The 16,521-nt window shown below is 39.2% G+C and overlaps 1 protein-coding gene across 3 annotated transcripts; it reads left to right on the top strand.

The window, feature by feature from the left end:
- Nucleotides 1-14,627: 14,627 nt before the first annotated feature.
- Nucleotides 14,628-16,489, top strand: Cimip2b (ciliary microtubule inner protein 2B). 3 transcript variants are annotated; one of them, XM_076843308.1, is made up of 6 exons: nucleotides 14,628-14,689; nucleotides 15,055-15,278; nucleotides 15,365-15,617; nucleotides 15,777-15,828; nucleotides 15,971-16,100; nucleotides 16,364-16,489. In XM_076843308.1, the coding sequence occupies exons 1-6, from the start codon at nucleotides 14,628-14,630 to the stop codon at nucleotides 16,450-16,452; spliced, it is 810 nt and encodes a 269-aa protein (XP_076699423.1). In that variant the 3' UTR covers nucleotides 16,453-16,489. The 3 variants fall into 3 exon arrangements, with proteins under 3 accessions (XP_076699423.1, XP_076699422.1, XP_076699424.1); XM_076843307.1 differs by having other exon boundaries at nucleotides 15,365-15,582; nucleotides 15,903-16,100; XM_076843309.1 differs by lacking the exon at nucleotides 16,364-16,489 and having other exon boundaries at nucleotides 15,365-15,582; nucleotides 15,971-16,026.
- Nucleotides 16,490-16,521: the final 32 nt, after the last annotated feature.

Here is a 16,521-nt window from a genome sequence, read left to right on the forward strand (position 1 = left end):
TGAAAAAAATTAACAAATTGAAAAGTTGATTCTTTGAAAAAATAAATAAAATTGATAAACCCTGAGCCATGCTAACAAAGAGAAGGAGAAAGAAAGCTCAAATTACTAAAAGTTGTGATGAAAAAGGAAATATCACAACAGATGCTGCTGAAATACAGAAAATAATTACAAACTACTTTGAAAATTTATACTCCAACAAAATAGAAAATCTCGGGGCTGAGGATGTAGCTCTTGAGGTAGCGCGCTCGCCTGGCATGCGTGCGGCCCAGGTTCGATCCTCAGCACCACATACAAACAAAGATGTTGTGTCTGCCGAAAACTAAAAAATAAATAATAAAATTCCCCCCCCCTTAAAAAAAATAGAAAATCTCAAAGACATTGACAAATATCTAGAAATATATGATCTACCCAAACTGAGTCAGAAGGACATACACAATTTTTTTTTTTTTTCTGATTGATGGGCTTTTATTCAAGTTTTTGCTGTTAATTTTTTTTTTTATTGTTGGTTGTTCAAAACATTACATAGTTCTTGATATATCATATTTCACACTTTGATTCAAGTGGGTTATGAACTCCCATTTTTACCTCGTATACAAATTGCAGAATCACATCAATTATACTTCCATTGATTTATATATTGCCATACTAGGGTCTGTTGTATTCTGCTGCCTTTCCTATCCTTTACTATCCCCCTCCCCTCCCCTCCCCTCCCCTCTTCTCTCTCTACCCCCTCTACTGCAGTTCATATCTCCCCGTTGTATTATTTTTCCCTTTCCCCTCGCTACCTCTTGTATGTAATTTTGTATAACCCTGAGGGTCTCCTTCCATTTCCATGCAATTTCCCTTCTCCCTCCCTTTCCCTCCCACCTCTCGTCCCTGTTTAATGTTAATCTTCTTCTCATGCTCTTCGTCCCTACTTTGTTCTTAGTTACTCTCCTTATATCAAAGAAGACATTTGGCATTTGTTTTTTAGGGATTGGCTGGCTTCACTTAGCATAATCTGCTCTAATGCCATCCATTTCCCTCCAAATTCTATGATTTTGTCATTTCTTAATGCAGAGTAATACTCCATTGTGTATAAATGCCACATTTTTTTTATCCATTCGTCTATTGAAGGGCATCTAGGTTGGTTCCACAGTCTTGCTATTGTGAATTGTGCTGCTATGAACATCGATGTAGCAGTGTCCCTGTAGCATGCTCTATTTAGGTCTTTAGGGAATAGACCGAGAAGGGGAATAGCTGGGTCAAATGGTGGTTCCATTCCCAGCTTTCCAAGAAATACATACACAATTTAAACAGACCAATTTCCAGCAGTGAAATAGAAGATGCTGTCAAAAGTCTACCAAACAAGAAAAGCCCAGGACCAGATGGATTCTCAGCCAAGTTCTACAAGACCATCAAAGAAGAACTAATACCAGTACTCCTCAAATTATTTCATGAAATAGAAAAGGAGAGAATCCTTCCAAACTCATTCTATGAGGCTAGTAGCACTGGCAATGTCTAGAGATATTTTTGGTTGTCACAATGGGAAGAAGTGCTACTGATATCTAGTGAGTAGGGGCCAGGGATATAGCTAAACATCCTACACAGGGGACACAGGACAGCCTCCTACTATAAAGAATTTTCTGGGCCAAAATGTCAATAATGTCAGGGTTTAAAAACCCAGGTCTTCTTTGGATTAGGCAGAGGGGAGTGAAGGGAAGAGAGGGGGTAATGGAGTAGGAAGGATAGTAGAATGAATTGGACATTATTATCCTATGTACATATTTGATTACATGACCAGTATGATTCTACATCATGTACAACTAGAAGAATAGGAAGTTATGCTCTCTCTCTATATATGATGTGTCAAAATGCATTATACTGTCATGTATAACTAATTAGAACAAATAGAAAAATTCCATGAAGATGAAAAAAAAAAAATGAAAACCAGCAAAGGGAGGAACTACATTAAAGTAATAGCCAATCAAAGGAGAAATTAATTCAAATTAAAAATTAGATATAAACCCGAATTACTGGGAATACAAACCATATTTCAGTAATAACCTTGAATATTAATGACCTAAACTCATCAATCAAACACAGATTGGCAGATTGAATTAAAAAATAAGACCCAATAATATGCTGATCCAAGAGACTCACTTTATAGCCAAAGACATCCACAGACTGAAGGTGAAAGAATGGGAAAAAACATATCATTCACATGGAACACATAAATAAGCAGAAGTTTCGATACTCATATAAAATGTACTTCAAGCCAAAGTTAATCAGAAGGAACAAAGAAAGTTATTTCATATCCCTTAAGGGAATTATACATCAACAAGAGATAACATTCATAAATATTTATGCCCCAAACAATAGAGCATCTACTAACATCAAACAAACTCTTCTGGATTTCAATAATCAAATAGACCACAACACAATAATAGTAAGTAATTTTAAGCATGCCTATGTCACCACTGGATAGATTCTCCAAACAAAAATTTAAAAAGCTATAGAAAAAAATTACAATTAATATTTTAGTCTTATCAGACACATATAGAATATTTCATCTGTCAGTGAATACACTTTCTTCTCAGCAGCCCAGAGATCCTTCTCTAATATAGATCATGTTATGTGAGCTATCACATATGTTGGTATACAATTGTATTATAACAATATATTTTTAGCATGTGTTGAGTTATTTTGACAGCCCCCTTTCCATTGATATTAATTTTTGTGTTCTTGCTTTTTTCCTGATTAAACTTTATTTTTATAAAATTTTAGCTTTATTATTTCTTTTCTGTTTCATATATATTTGCTTCTACTCTTATTTTTTCTTCCTATTACATAATTTGAAAATAATTTGATTGTTATTCTAGCTTCTTTCTGATATATATATTTTAAGTTATAAGTGTTCATCTGAGTACCATTCTGTCCCAGAGATCCTGACATTTTAAGCTTTTATTATCACTTAGTTCAAAGCACTTTTAAAATTTACTTTTCTTGTGCTTCTTCCATGACCTCAGAGATATTTATAAGTGTGCTTTTAATTTTTTTAAAGAGAGAGAGAGAGAGAGAATTTTAATATTTATTTTTTTTTAGTTTTCAGCGGACACAACATCTTTGTATGTGGTGCTGAGGATTGAACCTGGGCTGCACGCATGCCAGGCGAGTGCGCTACCGCTTGAGCCACATCCCCAGCCCCGCTTTTAATTTTTTTGTTTCATTTGTTAGTATATATTTTTTATTTGTTTTGCTTAGTTATACACGAGAGCAGAATGCATTTCAATTCATTGTACACAAATGGAGTACAAATTTTCATTTCTCTGGTTCATGATGTAGGGGAGTCTCATCATTTGTGCAATCATACATGTACCTAGGGTAATTATGTCCATTTCATTCCACCATCTTTTCTGCCCCATGCCCCTCTCCTCTCCACCCTTCTGTTTGCCCAATCCAAAATTCCTCCATTCTTCCGCCGCCACCCCATTATGGATCAGCATCGACTAATCAGAGGAAACATTGAGTCTTTGTTTTTTGGAATTGGCTTACTTCACTTAGCATAATATTCTACAACTCCATCTTTTTGCCTGCAAATTCAATAATTTTATTCTCTTTTAATGCTTAGCATGATATTCTCCAACTCCATCTATTTACCTGCAAATGCCATAATTTTATTCTCTTTTAATGCTGAGTAATATTCCATTGTGTATATATACCAAAGTTTCCCTATCCATTCATCTAAAGTTGGGCATCTAGGTTGGTTCCACAGTTTAGCTATTGTGAATAGAGCTACGTCACTATACTATGCTGATTTAAGTCCTTTGGGTATAGAACTAGGAGTGGGATAGCTGGGTCAAATGGTGGTTCCATTCCAGGTTTTCCAAGGAATCTCCATACTGCTTTTCAAATTGGCTGCACCAATTTGCAGTCCCACAAGCAATGTATGAGTGTACCTTTCCCCCCACATCTTCGCCAATGCTTATTGCTTGTATTCTTGACAGCTGCCATTCTGATTGGAGTGAGATGAAATCTTAGGGTAGTTTTTATTTGCATTTCTCTAATTACTAAAGATGTTGAACATTTTTTTCATATATTTGTTGATCACTTGTATATCTTCTTAGAAGTTTCTGCAATAAATCTATGTAACAGTTTTGATAGTATGGCCATTTTGACAAATTAGTTCTGCCTATCCAAGAACATGAGAGATCATTCCATCTTCTAAGATCTTCTTTAATTTCTTTCTTTAGCTTTCTGTAATTTTCATTGTAGAGGTCTTTCACCTCTTTTGTTGATTCCCAAGTATTTTATTTTATTTTTGAGGCTATTATAAATGGAGTGTTTTTTTTAGTTTCTCTTTCTGAGGATTTGTCACTTATGTACAGAAATGCCTTCGATTTATGGGTGTTGATTTTATATCTTACTACTTTGCTGAGTTCATCTATTCTAGAAGTTTTCTGGTGGAATTTTTTGGGTCTTCTAGGTATAGAATCATATCGGCAAATAGTGATAATTTGAGTTCTTTTTTCTATTCGTATCCCTTTAATTTCTTTCGTCTGTCTAATTGCTCTGGCTAGAGTTTTAATAATTATGCTAAATAGAAGTGGTGAAAGAGGGCATCCCTGTCTTGTTCCAGTTTTTAGAGGAATGCTTTCGATTTTTCTCCATTTAGAATGATGTTGGCCTGGGGCTTAGCATAGATAGCTTTTACAATGTTGAGATATGTTCCTGATATCCCTAGTTTTTCTAAGTTTTTCTAGTGTTTTGAACATGAAATGTGCTGTATTTTGTCAAATGCTTTCTCTGCATCTATTGAGATGATCATATGATTTTTATCTTTGAGTCTATCGATGTGATGAATTACATTTTTTGATTTCCGTATGTTGAACCAACCTTGCATCCCTGGGATGAACCCTACTTGATCATGGTGCACTATCTTTTTGATATGTTTTGATATTCAATTTGCCAGAATTTTATTGAGAATTTTTGCATCTATATTTATTAGAGATATTGGTCTGAAGTTTTCTTTCTTTGATGTATCTTTGTCTGGTTTTCAAATCAGGGTGATATTGGCCTCATAGAATGTGTTTGGAAGTGGTCCCTCTTTTTCTATTTCATGAAATAATTTGAGGAGTATTGGTGTTAGTTCTTCTTTAAAGGTCTTATGGAACTCAGCTGTGTTTCCATTTGATCCTGTGTTTTTCTTGGTTGGTCGGCTTCTGATGGCGTCCTCTATTTCCTTGCTTGAAATTGATCTGTTTAAATTGTGTATATCATCCTGATTTAGTTTGGGCATATTATATGCCTCCAGAAATTTGTCGATGCCTTCGATATTTTCTATTTTATTGGAGTACGAATTTTCAAAATAATTTCTAATTATCTTCTGTATTTCTGTAGTGTCTATAATGGATTTCCTTTTTCATCACGATGTTAATAATTTGAATTTTCTCTCTCCTTCTCTTCATTAGCATGACTAATGGTTTATCAATTTTATTTATTTTTTTCAAAGAATCAACTTTTTGTTTTGTCAATTTTTTCAATTATTTCTTTTGTTTCACTTTCATTGATTTCAGCTCTGATTTTAATTATTTCCAGTCTTCTAATGCTTTTGGGTTGATTTGTTCTTCGTTTTATAGGGCTTTGAGATGTAATGTTATATCATTTATTTGTTGACTTTTTCTTCTTTTGAAGGAATGACTCCATGCAATGAACTATCAGAACTGCCTTCATAGTGTCCCAGAGATTTCAATATGTTGTATCAGTGTTCTTGTTTACCTCTAAGAATATTTTAATCTGGCACCAATCCTTAGCACCAATCCTTAGCACCACATAAAAAAATAAATAAACAAAATAAAGTTATTGTGTCCATCTACAGTTAAAAATATTTTTTAATAATCAATGGGTACAAACAACTATTTTTTCATTTTCACTTCCTCTTATCAGGCTCATCAGCAAAACATATAAGCTGTACCTCCCACCACCAGTACTGGGGACTGAAACCAGGGGCACTTTGCCAATAATCTAAATCCCCAGTCCTCTTTAAATTTTGAGACAGGGTCTTGCTAAATTGCAGAAGTTGGTCTCAACCTTGCTGATCCTCCTGTCTTAACCTCCAATATAACTGGGATTATAGGCATGTGCCACATTCCCAGCTATGCTGTACCTTTGAAATCTATAATTCAATCTAAGACTTTATGTCTCTTACCTAGATTGTTGTAATATCATACATTTTGGGCTTCCTATTAATGACTTTCCCCCTCTGCAGGCCACTCTCTACAAAGCATCCAAAGTTTTTTTTGATTTGTTTTGTCTGTCTGTCTGTGATGCTAGGTAAATGCCCTACCATTTGAGTTATACCCTCAAGCCCTGGAGTATTCTTTTTTTAAATGTAAAGTCAGATCATTTTACCTCTCTATTCAAAACCCTCTGCATTTCCCCTCCCTCCCTTCTTTCCCTCTTTCCTTCCTGTTTCCTCAGTGCTGGGGTTCCAACTCAGGGCCTCACACATGCCAGGCAAGGGTTCTACCACTGAGCCGTATCCCCAGCCCAATTTTATTTCTTTCCTTCTAATATTTGCACCTTGATTTCTAGTTTTTACTTAAGACTTTCATATAACGTTGAGTGAATTAGCGGGAGTAGGAACACTTAGTCTTGATCTTTAAAAGAATGTTTTTAACATTTCACTATTAAGTGTGATGTTTACTGTAGGTTTTTTTGGTAGCTATTTATACCAATCACCACAAGAATGCCATGTAACTAACCATATCAAAACTCAGTTGCATCAAACAATTATTTATTTTCAGAAATCTGTGGGTTGACTGAAGACAGCTTTCCAAACTAGGATCTGCTGGAGAAGTTTTCCTCTGCTCCACCTGTCTCTTGTCCTCCTGGACGGGCTGAATAGCCTGGACATGTTCTTCTTGTGGTGATGAAAAGAGAGGGCAAGAAGATCAGCATGGTTGTGCAACTGCTTTCCTGTTTTTGGGTCACATCAACCCTGTCAACATTCCAGGGACCAAAGTGATAAATATGGCCAAGCCCAATTTTATTTCTTTCCTTCTAATATTTGCACCTTGATTTTTAGTTTTTACCTAAGAGTTTCATATAACAGGTGATATAAGAAGGAAGAAAATGTTTCTAAAAGGACAATTTATTATATTAATTAATTTTCTAAGGTTAAAGCAACATTATATTTATAGGATAAGTATGTTATTATGTATATTTACTAATTTTATTAATGGTTGTTGTAGGGATTATACTCATAGTCAAACTGTTGAATAACAAAGATGAAATCTTGAAAGTAGCAAAAGAATGTTTATCATGTACAGGTGCACAACATGATTTCTCAGGACAGAGTATGTACATTTAAACTTTTGGAAAATGCCAAAGGCTTTTGCCTGTCCATTGAGTACTTTTCTTTTTTTTTCAATACTGGAGATTGAATTTGGGGCACTTAACCAATGAGCCACAACCCTAGCCCTTTTAATTTTTTATTTTAAGACAGGATCTTGCTAAATTGCTGAGGCTGACCTCAAACTTGTGGTCTTCCTGCCTCAGCCTCTTTAGTCGCTGGGATTACAGGCATGTACCACTCTGTGCCAGTTCATTGAGCTTTTCTTGCTGTATTTTTATATAGAGAGGTTATTAAAAATGTTTATTCCAGGGGCTGGGTTTGTGGCTCAGTGGTAGAGCTTTTGCCTTGCATGTGTGAGGCCCTGGGTTTGATTCCCAGCACCATATAAAAATAAACAAATAAAAACTAAAGGTATTGTGTCCATTTGTAACTAAAAAAATATTTAAAAAAATGTTCGTTCCAACTCAAGGCCTTACACATGCCAGGCAAGCATTCTACTACTGAGCCACATCCCCAGACTGGCTTTATGTTATTATTCTTTATTATAGCTTTGATTTTAAGAAATGTCTTTGTTTTTTAACCTTTATTTATTTATTTTTATGTAGTGCTGAGTATTGAACCCACTGCTTCACACATGCTAGGCAAGCACTCTACCACTGAGCTACAACCCTAGCCCCAAACATAATTTTAAAAGTATCTTTATATCTGATAATTATTAAAAAATTAAACTGATAATTTTGATCCCAAGTCTCTGTGGATCTGATACCATCTTTGTTTCTGTTTATTTCACTCATGATGACTAATTTCCTGTGTATTATGTAATTTTTTTCATGTAATTTCAATTTTTTATACTGTAAGCTCAGATTTCTTGAAATTTGTGGGTATTCTTTTTTTTTTTTTTTTTTCCCTTTGTCTTGCATTGAAGGTGGTGGGTACCTCCCTAGAAGATTTTTATTTGGGTTTTGGGTTTTTCCAAGGTCCCTGTGTATATTACTGGTTTAAAATTAATTTAAACTGATTATTATTTTTTTTGTGGTGTATTCTTTTTTATTTTTTTATTATTAGTTGTTCAAAACTTTTTTTTTAATTTTAATTTTTTTTTAGTTGTAGTTGGACACAATACCTTTATTTCACTTTTTTTTTTTTTTTTTTTTTAATGTGGTGCTGAGGATCGAACCCAGGGTCTTGCACGTGCTAGGTGAGTGCTCTACCGCTGAGTCACAACCCCAGACCTAAACTGATTAATTTTTAAAAAATATTTTTTTAGTTGTAGATGGACACAATACCTTTATTATTTATTTATTTATTTTTATGTGGTGCTGAGGATCGAACCCAGTGCCTCACACATTTGAGGCAAGCGTTCTGCCACTGAGCCACAATCCCAGCCCCCTAAACTGATTAATTTTTTTGGTACTGGGGATTGAACCTAGGAGTGCTTAACTACTCAAGTCATATCCCCAGCACCTTTTTATATTTTATTTTGAGACAGGGTCCCATTAAGTTACTTATGGCCTTACTAAGTTGCTGAAGCTGGCTTTGAACTTGCAATCATCCTGCCTCCGCCTCTCAAGCCACTAAAATTAAAGGTGTATGCCACCGTGCCCATCTGAAATCTTATCTTGATAGTATTTCAGACTACTCAAGTGGAGTGAATCCTATTTGCAAAATCACGTGTGACCCAGTTTGTAATTGTGAATTTTCAAGAGAGATAAGCTCCTCTTTTCCACTGATACCAAGTTTTATAGGCAATTTTCCTTGAGTCCTTTGAGGAAGGGGATAAGGCAGATTAATTTCTAATTCACTTTTAAGATTGAGAGGCAGATCTTTCAGTATGCCAGTTTTATGCTGGAAAGGTTTTCTGTATGTTGGGTGGTCACCAAGCGTTGTTTCCTATTCTCTGCACTTCATGAACCTGTGAAAATGAACCTCAAGTTCATGTGATGGTTAAGACAACATTGAGGGACTGAAGATGTAGCTCAGTGGTAGAGCATTTGCCTGGCATGCATAAAGCCCTGGGCTTGAACCCCAGCACTGTAAAAACAAAACAAAAAAATGAGACAACATTAAGACAAAACTGGCTTATAATCTTTGCCTAGTTTTTGGTCTCTGTTGATTTCCCTAGTTTATTTTTAACCACTTTATTAAAGTATGATTGTCACATAAAAAACTGCATGTATTTAGGTGTATTCAACTTGATGAATTTGGAGGTAAGTATACCCATAAAATCATCACCACAATCAATGACATCAGTATTTCCAAAAGTTTTCTCTTGCCCTATTATTTCCAAAGATTTGCTCCTGCACTATTATTTATTTAGTGATAAGAACACTTAACATAAGATCTACCCTTTTTTGGTTTCTTAGCATCTTAGAAGAGCATGCTTGGGAAAAAAGTCTAACCTGTTAGCAAATTTTTAAGTATGCAATAAGATATTGCTAACTAGAAGCCCTGTGTGTTGTATAGTAGATGTCTGGGATTTATTTATTTTGCATAACTGAAACTTTGTTCCTTTTGACCAGCACCTTCCTTTTCTCTCTCCCAGCTCCTTGTAATCACCCCAAGTGGCATCATTAATATTTCTTCTTCTATGTGTGACTTATTTCACTTCTCATAATGTGATCTAGGTTCATTTATGTTGGTCCCTACTTTTTAGAAGCTCATGGAATATTTTAAAAGTTTTATGGAATGTTTTGTAAATATTTTAACTACTGTTAATTCTTGAGAGATATAAATCTGGGTTTGATGCTTCTGCTGACTCATGCATAGTGGTTGCTTTTTGGTACACTAGTAATCTTTGATTGTGATTTTAATCTGTAGGAGTCTTATATGAGGGTTTGTTTTAGATTCTCTTGTGGATCAGGTCACTACTAACCAGAATTACCCAAGCCTCCTTTTAGCTTAATAGCTTCAAGTGGAAATGCCAGCTTCAGTTATCCGCCTCACCCCTGGTCTAATTTTCAGTCCACTCCATGTTACAGCAACTTAGGAAAATACATCATCTTATTTCCCTACTTCCTTAGAAGGAAAGGAAAGTTGACTTCCCATGATGTGATTGCTGCCATCCATTAGGTACAAAGTGTCCTCAGTACATGTTTAGTATCACACTACCAAGCAAGGGCTGTGCTTAGAGTATCCCCTCTCTTCTATGCTGCTTGTCCCTCCAGCCCAATTTCTTTTGAGTGGTACTGGAGATTGAACCCAGGGGTGATCTATCACTTAGCTACATTACAGCCCTTTTTTTGGAGGGGGGTATCAGGAATTAAACTCAGTTGCACTCAAACCCAGAGCCATATCCTCAGCCCTGTTCTGTATTTTATTTAGAGATAGAGTCTCACTGAGTTGCTTAGTGCCTCACTTGTTTTGCTGAAGCTGGCTTTGAACTCAAGATCTTCTTGCCTCCAGCCTCCTGAGCTGCTGAGATTACAGGTGTGCACTGTGCCTGGCTCATTACAGCTCTTTTTGAGACAGGACCTCACTAAGTTGCCCAGTCTAGCCTCAATCCTTCTGTCTCAACCTCCTGAGTGGTGTGTCACCACTCCTGGCTTTGTGTTACTTTCCTAACTGGCCCTTCATCTTGAGGGTGGGTACAATCTCAGGTTAAACATTTCTCTACGCAGTCAAATCCAACATTGGCCACTACGTGTGGCAACTCCTATCAAGAGCAAATTGTATTTGAATTACCATGACTATCTCCTGGACGGAACCACAGAGGCAATAAGGATTCCAACTATCCCTTAGTAATCTTCAATCCTTTTCACAGGTCAGAACATTCTTTAGGTGTTTAGCAATGTTCTTTTTTCTTTTTTTGGTACCAGTGATTGAACCTGGGGGCACTTAACCAATGAGCCATATCCCCAGCTCTTTTTATTTTTTTACTTTGAGACAGGGTCTTGCTAAGTTGCTGAGGCTGGCTTTGAACCTCCGATTCTCCTGCCTCTGCCTCCTAAGCCACTGAGATTATAGGTGTGTGCCACCGTGCCTGGCTATAAATGTTCTTTATACAATGGAAATAATAGTGGTAATAGGCTATGTATCCTAAATAATAAAGGTAATAGGAAATAATAATGGAGTAGGCTTCTTCACAAACCATAAATCTAAGAATAATCCTGTTTCTTTTTTAAAAAATATTTTTTAGTTGTAGATGAACACAGTATCTATATTTTATGTATTTATTTTTATGTGGTACTTTTATTTTAATTCATCACTTGTTTCTAACTGCCATGTTCTTTTTTGCAGAAAAACATTGTTCTAGTCCCTACATCCTAATCTATACTCCAAGTTCTAATGTTTCTGTTTTTCAATTTCACAGACCCTCTCCCCTAACATCTGTTGTTGCCCTTACCTCTTCCCTTCTCCCCTGAACTGCTGCTTAGTCAGCACTTACAATAAACTAGATTCTGAGATAATTGCCTGTTACATACCATCTTATCTATCTTATCCTACTCTATGAGATGGTAACATTAAAATTTCCCATGGTATAGATGAGAAAACAGAGGCTCAAGAATTTGGCCAGTGTTCATATAGTGAAGCTAGAATTTGTATCAATTACATATGTTTTATGGTACTGGGTATTGAAACCAGGAGTGTTCTCTTATCTCCATTCCAAGTCCATGTATATATTTGTATTTTCACTTTATTTGAGACAAAGTCTCATAAATTGCCCAGGCTGGCCTTGATCTTGTGATCCTCTTGCCTCAGCCTCCCAAGTAGCTGCAATTACAGGTGTGTGCCTGCCTTTTAATTTAACTTTTAAAGTTATGATGTGTTTGGCTTTATGGAAAACAAAACAAAGTGGTCTCAACAATAATGAAATAAAAAGGTGCTTAATTCAGTGGCTCTCCATTACTGTCAAAACCTCAGGTGTTATATTCTGTCAGCCATCTTTGATGTATTCAGGCTTTGTCTCCAGGTTAGCTTTCCAGGCTACCAAGGTTCTATCCTCACACTCCCAGAATGTTTAGAGGCAGAAGTAGCCATTTTTCTCATGTGCAGGTCTTTTTAAGAGCAAAGAAACTTTTCCCAAGATGCTCCCCCAACCTTGCCCCAGCAGACTTTCCCTCATATTGCCCAAAACACCAGAATGCTTCCCTAGTTATTGGCTAGGGGATCAGTATGGGCCTAAACTAATTAAGGCTGGCTGTCCCTTAAGTTCCTGGCCAATTGTTAGAAGGGAAATAGAAGTAGGGGATAGAAAATAGATAGAAACTTCGACCAGAAGTGACTGTCTAAAGTCCTGGTTGTTAACCTTGACAGACAGAATTCTGTTATTCTGGGCTCTCCCCTCAGCTCCTACCTTCACTCTAGCAGATTTTCTTAACTGTGAGCCAGTCTCCTAAATGACACATGCCAAGGCTATCCTTGGCAGAACAGTGAGGAATGTGAAATGTGTTCCTTGGGGCTCCTGACATCCCCTGAGATGTCAGTGTTGTGCATGGTCAGCACAGGCAGTCACAGCCTGGGACTGGGAAGATGAACAGTGAATCTAGTTGGGAAAGTGGCCAGCCCGGCCCTGACTCAGCCCAGAGCTAAGTTCTAATCATGCTCCTCCTTCTCTCTGCGATTTGGTCTTTATAGTGCTTTTTCTTCTCTTTGAATTTGGTTCATTTTCTTAATAAATTCTAATTTGTCCTTTAGTTTTATACTCCAGCACTAACCTCAAAGCTCCTTCCCCTGAATTTCCAGTAAGAATACCTATATTGCTCGGCATGGTGATTAAGGGCATATGCCTGTAATCCCAGCAGCTGAGAGGCTGAGGCAGAAGGACTGCAAGTTCAAAACCAGTCTCAGGAACTTAGCGAGGCCATCTCAAAAACAAAATATAAAAAGGGTTGGGGATGTAGCTCAGTGGTTAAGTGTTGAGAGCCACAGCCCAAGGGGCCCCAGCAAACTTCCAGCTGCCAGCTGATGATTGGCTCACAGCAGTCCCAGCAAACTTCTAGCTGCCAACTGATTGGCTCCTCTGTGGTGATGCTCATTGGGCTGTTTCCCTGCCCTTTCAGACCACATAGCTGCTCATTGGGGGACTTTTTTTGGCTCTGCCCACGTGACCAGCCAATCAGCCTCAAGAGCAGGAGGAGTGGGGGAGGTTGAGAGGCTTGTGGGAAGCTGGTGATGGCAGTTGGGCTCTGAGGGTTTTCCTGAGGAGCTGTGTGGTGGGGTGTGTGTGTTCTAAAAAAACCAAACAAACCCCAAAACAAAAAACCTATATCCACTGAATGTAAGACCATTGATTTTCCATGTGTGAGAAGCTGAGAAATAACATCAGACAAAAAGAAGAAACGCACTTCCGGTGGCTGTGTGCCACTTCTTTCACACAGACTAGCTTACTTTATCCTTTCGTACGTCAGTAGGTTAGGTTATTTTAACCTTCACATATTGTTTAGGAATTCAGGTTCAGAAGAATTTACCTGCTCTGAGAGTTTGTGTCCACTCAAGGCCACAAGTTATTATGAGCCCACATCTGCCTGGCCTCATGGCTATGTTCTTCTCTACACAAACATTTTGGTTTCATAGTGTGTATATATATATATATGGCCAGGGATGTGGCTCAGTGGTAAGAGTGCTTGTCTGACATGCACGAAGTCCTGGGTTCAATTCCCCAGTGCCCCCTCCAAGTGTACATTAATTTGAACCATACAGCACAAGAGTATAGAGTGAGTAGTGCTGTGTGCATTTGTAAACAGACGTGGGGTTCAGACATGCCCCAAAGCCATGGAACTTAGCTTTTTTGAATGTGCACATACCACTCTTGGTATGCCAAGCAGAACATTGCATATCTGTTAAGGGGTGATTCAGATTATAACAGGTATTCAACAAATAATGCTTGTTAAACTACTTCAATGAAAAAAAACTTACTACCTAGAGTTCTCCAGGTTCCTTTTTTCCCCAATCATCTCCCCTCATACCTTTTCCCAAGGACCTCACTCACAGGGGCACCACAGCTATACCTCCTCAGGCCCTGATCACAGACAGGGAGGCCTCAAGGAAGACTTCTGGTAGAGACCTGAAGGGCCCTAGAGGTTTTTGCCCTCCCACCTCAAGGCTTCCTTTTTACCGGAGTGGACAAACTGGACTTCTCAGCCTCTTCCTTGCCTTGGGTGGCTTGTCCTGTGGCAGACACCGGTGAGCCCATTCTCTGGCTCTGCTGGCCTTAGCTCCCACTAGTCATCACATTAGTGCTACCCTACCCCCTCCTCCTCCAGCTCCGCCTCCTTCCTCTGGCTTCACAGCCTTGGACACAGTACACAGAAGCTCAGCAGGAAGGGAAACAAAAGGAACTTCCTGGGTTCCCATGGCTGTGTCCAGCAACTTCATCCCAGGACTCAGTCCTCTGAACCCTCATTATATCCCAGGGTAAGACTTCTATTCAGAGTACTCCTCTGGCTGGCTTCTGGGACTTAGATATAGGAGTTGGGTCACCTAACCCTTGGGGTCAAGTGGATGTATTGGTTTGAGAGATCCAAGGTATCTATGGTGCTGGGCAGGGAGGAAAAGCAAGAGGATGCAATAGCTGGTCTGTCACAAAGTTCTGTGTTGTCTTCTCCATGGGAACAGCAGAGAAGTAGGACTGGAAGCCCAGGCAGAGGCCTTAGAAACACCTGCTCCAAATATCTGCACAGCCAAGTCCAGAAATATCAAGGCTTTAGAGGGTCCTTCTGTCTTTGGGGATGGTGAGGCAGGGGGATTCTGGAGGTGAGTGGGTGGGTCCTGTGCTACAGGTACACTGGACATTGCCCACTACTTCGGTTCAGCATGGGCCAGACCTACGGGCAGCTGACTGGTCAGCTACTTCGAGGCCCTCCTGGCCTAGCCTGGCCCCCTACCCACCGCACACTTCTGCCTCCCATTCGTCCTCCAAGATCACCTGAGCTTCCCAGGAAGAGCCTCCCTCCCAGGCATGGGCATGAAAGGCTCAGCTCCAGCATGATCCCTGGGTACACAGGTTTGTATACCAGCCTGAACAGGGGCTGCCATCCCATAGCATGTGTCCGCAGTACTAACATATCTTCCTTGTTCTCTGCACACCAGGTTTTGTACCCCAGGCACAGTTCATCTTTGCTAAGAACTGCAACCAGGTCTGGGCTGAGGCTCTGAATGGTTTTACTCAGTGGCATGGTGGGCAGGAGAGTAAAAAACTGTCAAAGGAGGCCAAGGGGGAAAAAGACAAGGAGAAAGACCAAGAGCCAATATCAGAGTTAGAGCTGGAGGCAGAGAAGAAGCCAGAGCTGAAGCAGGAGAAACAACAAGTAAGACCAAGAAGACTGGTGAGAAGTGTTTTGGGGTGCTTTTCCTTTGCGTCCAGGCCGGGGGTTGACCATGCGTAGTGTGACTGTGGGTACAGGGGTCGGGGTTTGAATGCCCATGTTCCTGGGAGCTTGTGTAAGAGAACAGGGGCTTAACATGACAGCATTATTTTTCTTCTATCAATTTCCTTCGCAAGGCTTCCCCCTACTCCATGGATGATACAGACCCTCAGAAGTTCTTCATGTCAGGTAAGGAGGTGGATAATGACCAAAGGCATGGGGAGGCCCACAGGATGTCTAACTCAGTGTCCCCATCCACTCAGGCTTCACTGGCTATGTACCCCGTGCCCGCTTCCTCTTTGGCTCCAGCTTTCCAGTGCTCACCAACCAGGCACTGCAGGAATTTGGGCAGAAGAACTCACTGGGCAGGGCCCAGAAGGATTCTAAAACTCTGCCCCCGCTTCCCAGGACCTACCTTCAGAACCTAGGTCTTCTACCTCACTATGGGGGCTATGTGCCAGGTGAGACTAGCCTGAGGGAGGCACTGTGGACTGGAATGTTTATTTTATGTGTGTGGAATGGGAGGGGGCATGGCTTGGAAGATTAAAACAAATGGGGGGATCTTGGATCATATGATTCAGCTTTATCATTAGACAAAAAAGGAAACTAAGGTAGCTCACAGGGCAGAGTTAGGACCAGAGTTTGGGTGGTCTAGGCAACTGGCTGAGAATTACATGGCTTTCAGGCTACTGGCTATATATGACAGACTCTCTTGGCCACACAGGGTATAAGTTCCAGTTTGGTCATACGTTTGGGCATCTCACTCATGATGCTCTGGGCCTCAGCACCACCCAAAAGCAGCTCCTGGCTTAGGTACCTGGATCTCAAGTTCTCCCTTCCTTTTCATTCTATCCTGGCCATATTCTTGGAAGAAAAGAGTTG

Source organism: Callospermophilus lateralis, chromosome 2, assembly GCF_048772815.1.
Source record: "Callospermophilus lateralis isolate mCalLat2 chromosome 2, mCalLat2.hap1, whole genome shotgun sequence".
In the NCBI taxonomy this organism is placed as follows: Eukaryota; Metazoa; Chordata; class Mammalia; order Rodentia; family Sciuridae; genus Callospermophilus; species Callospermophilus lateralis.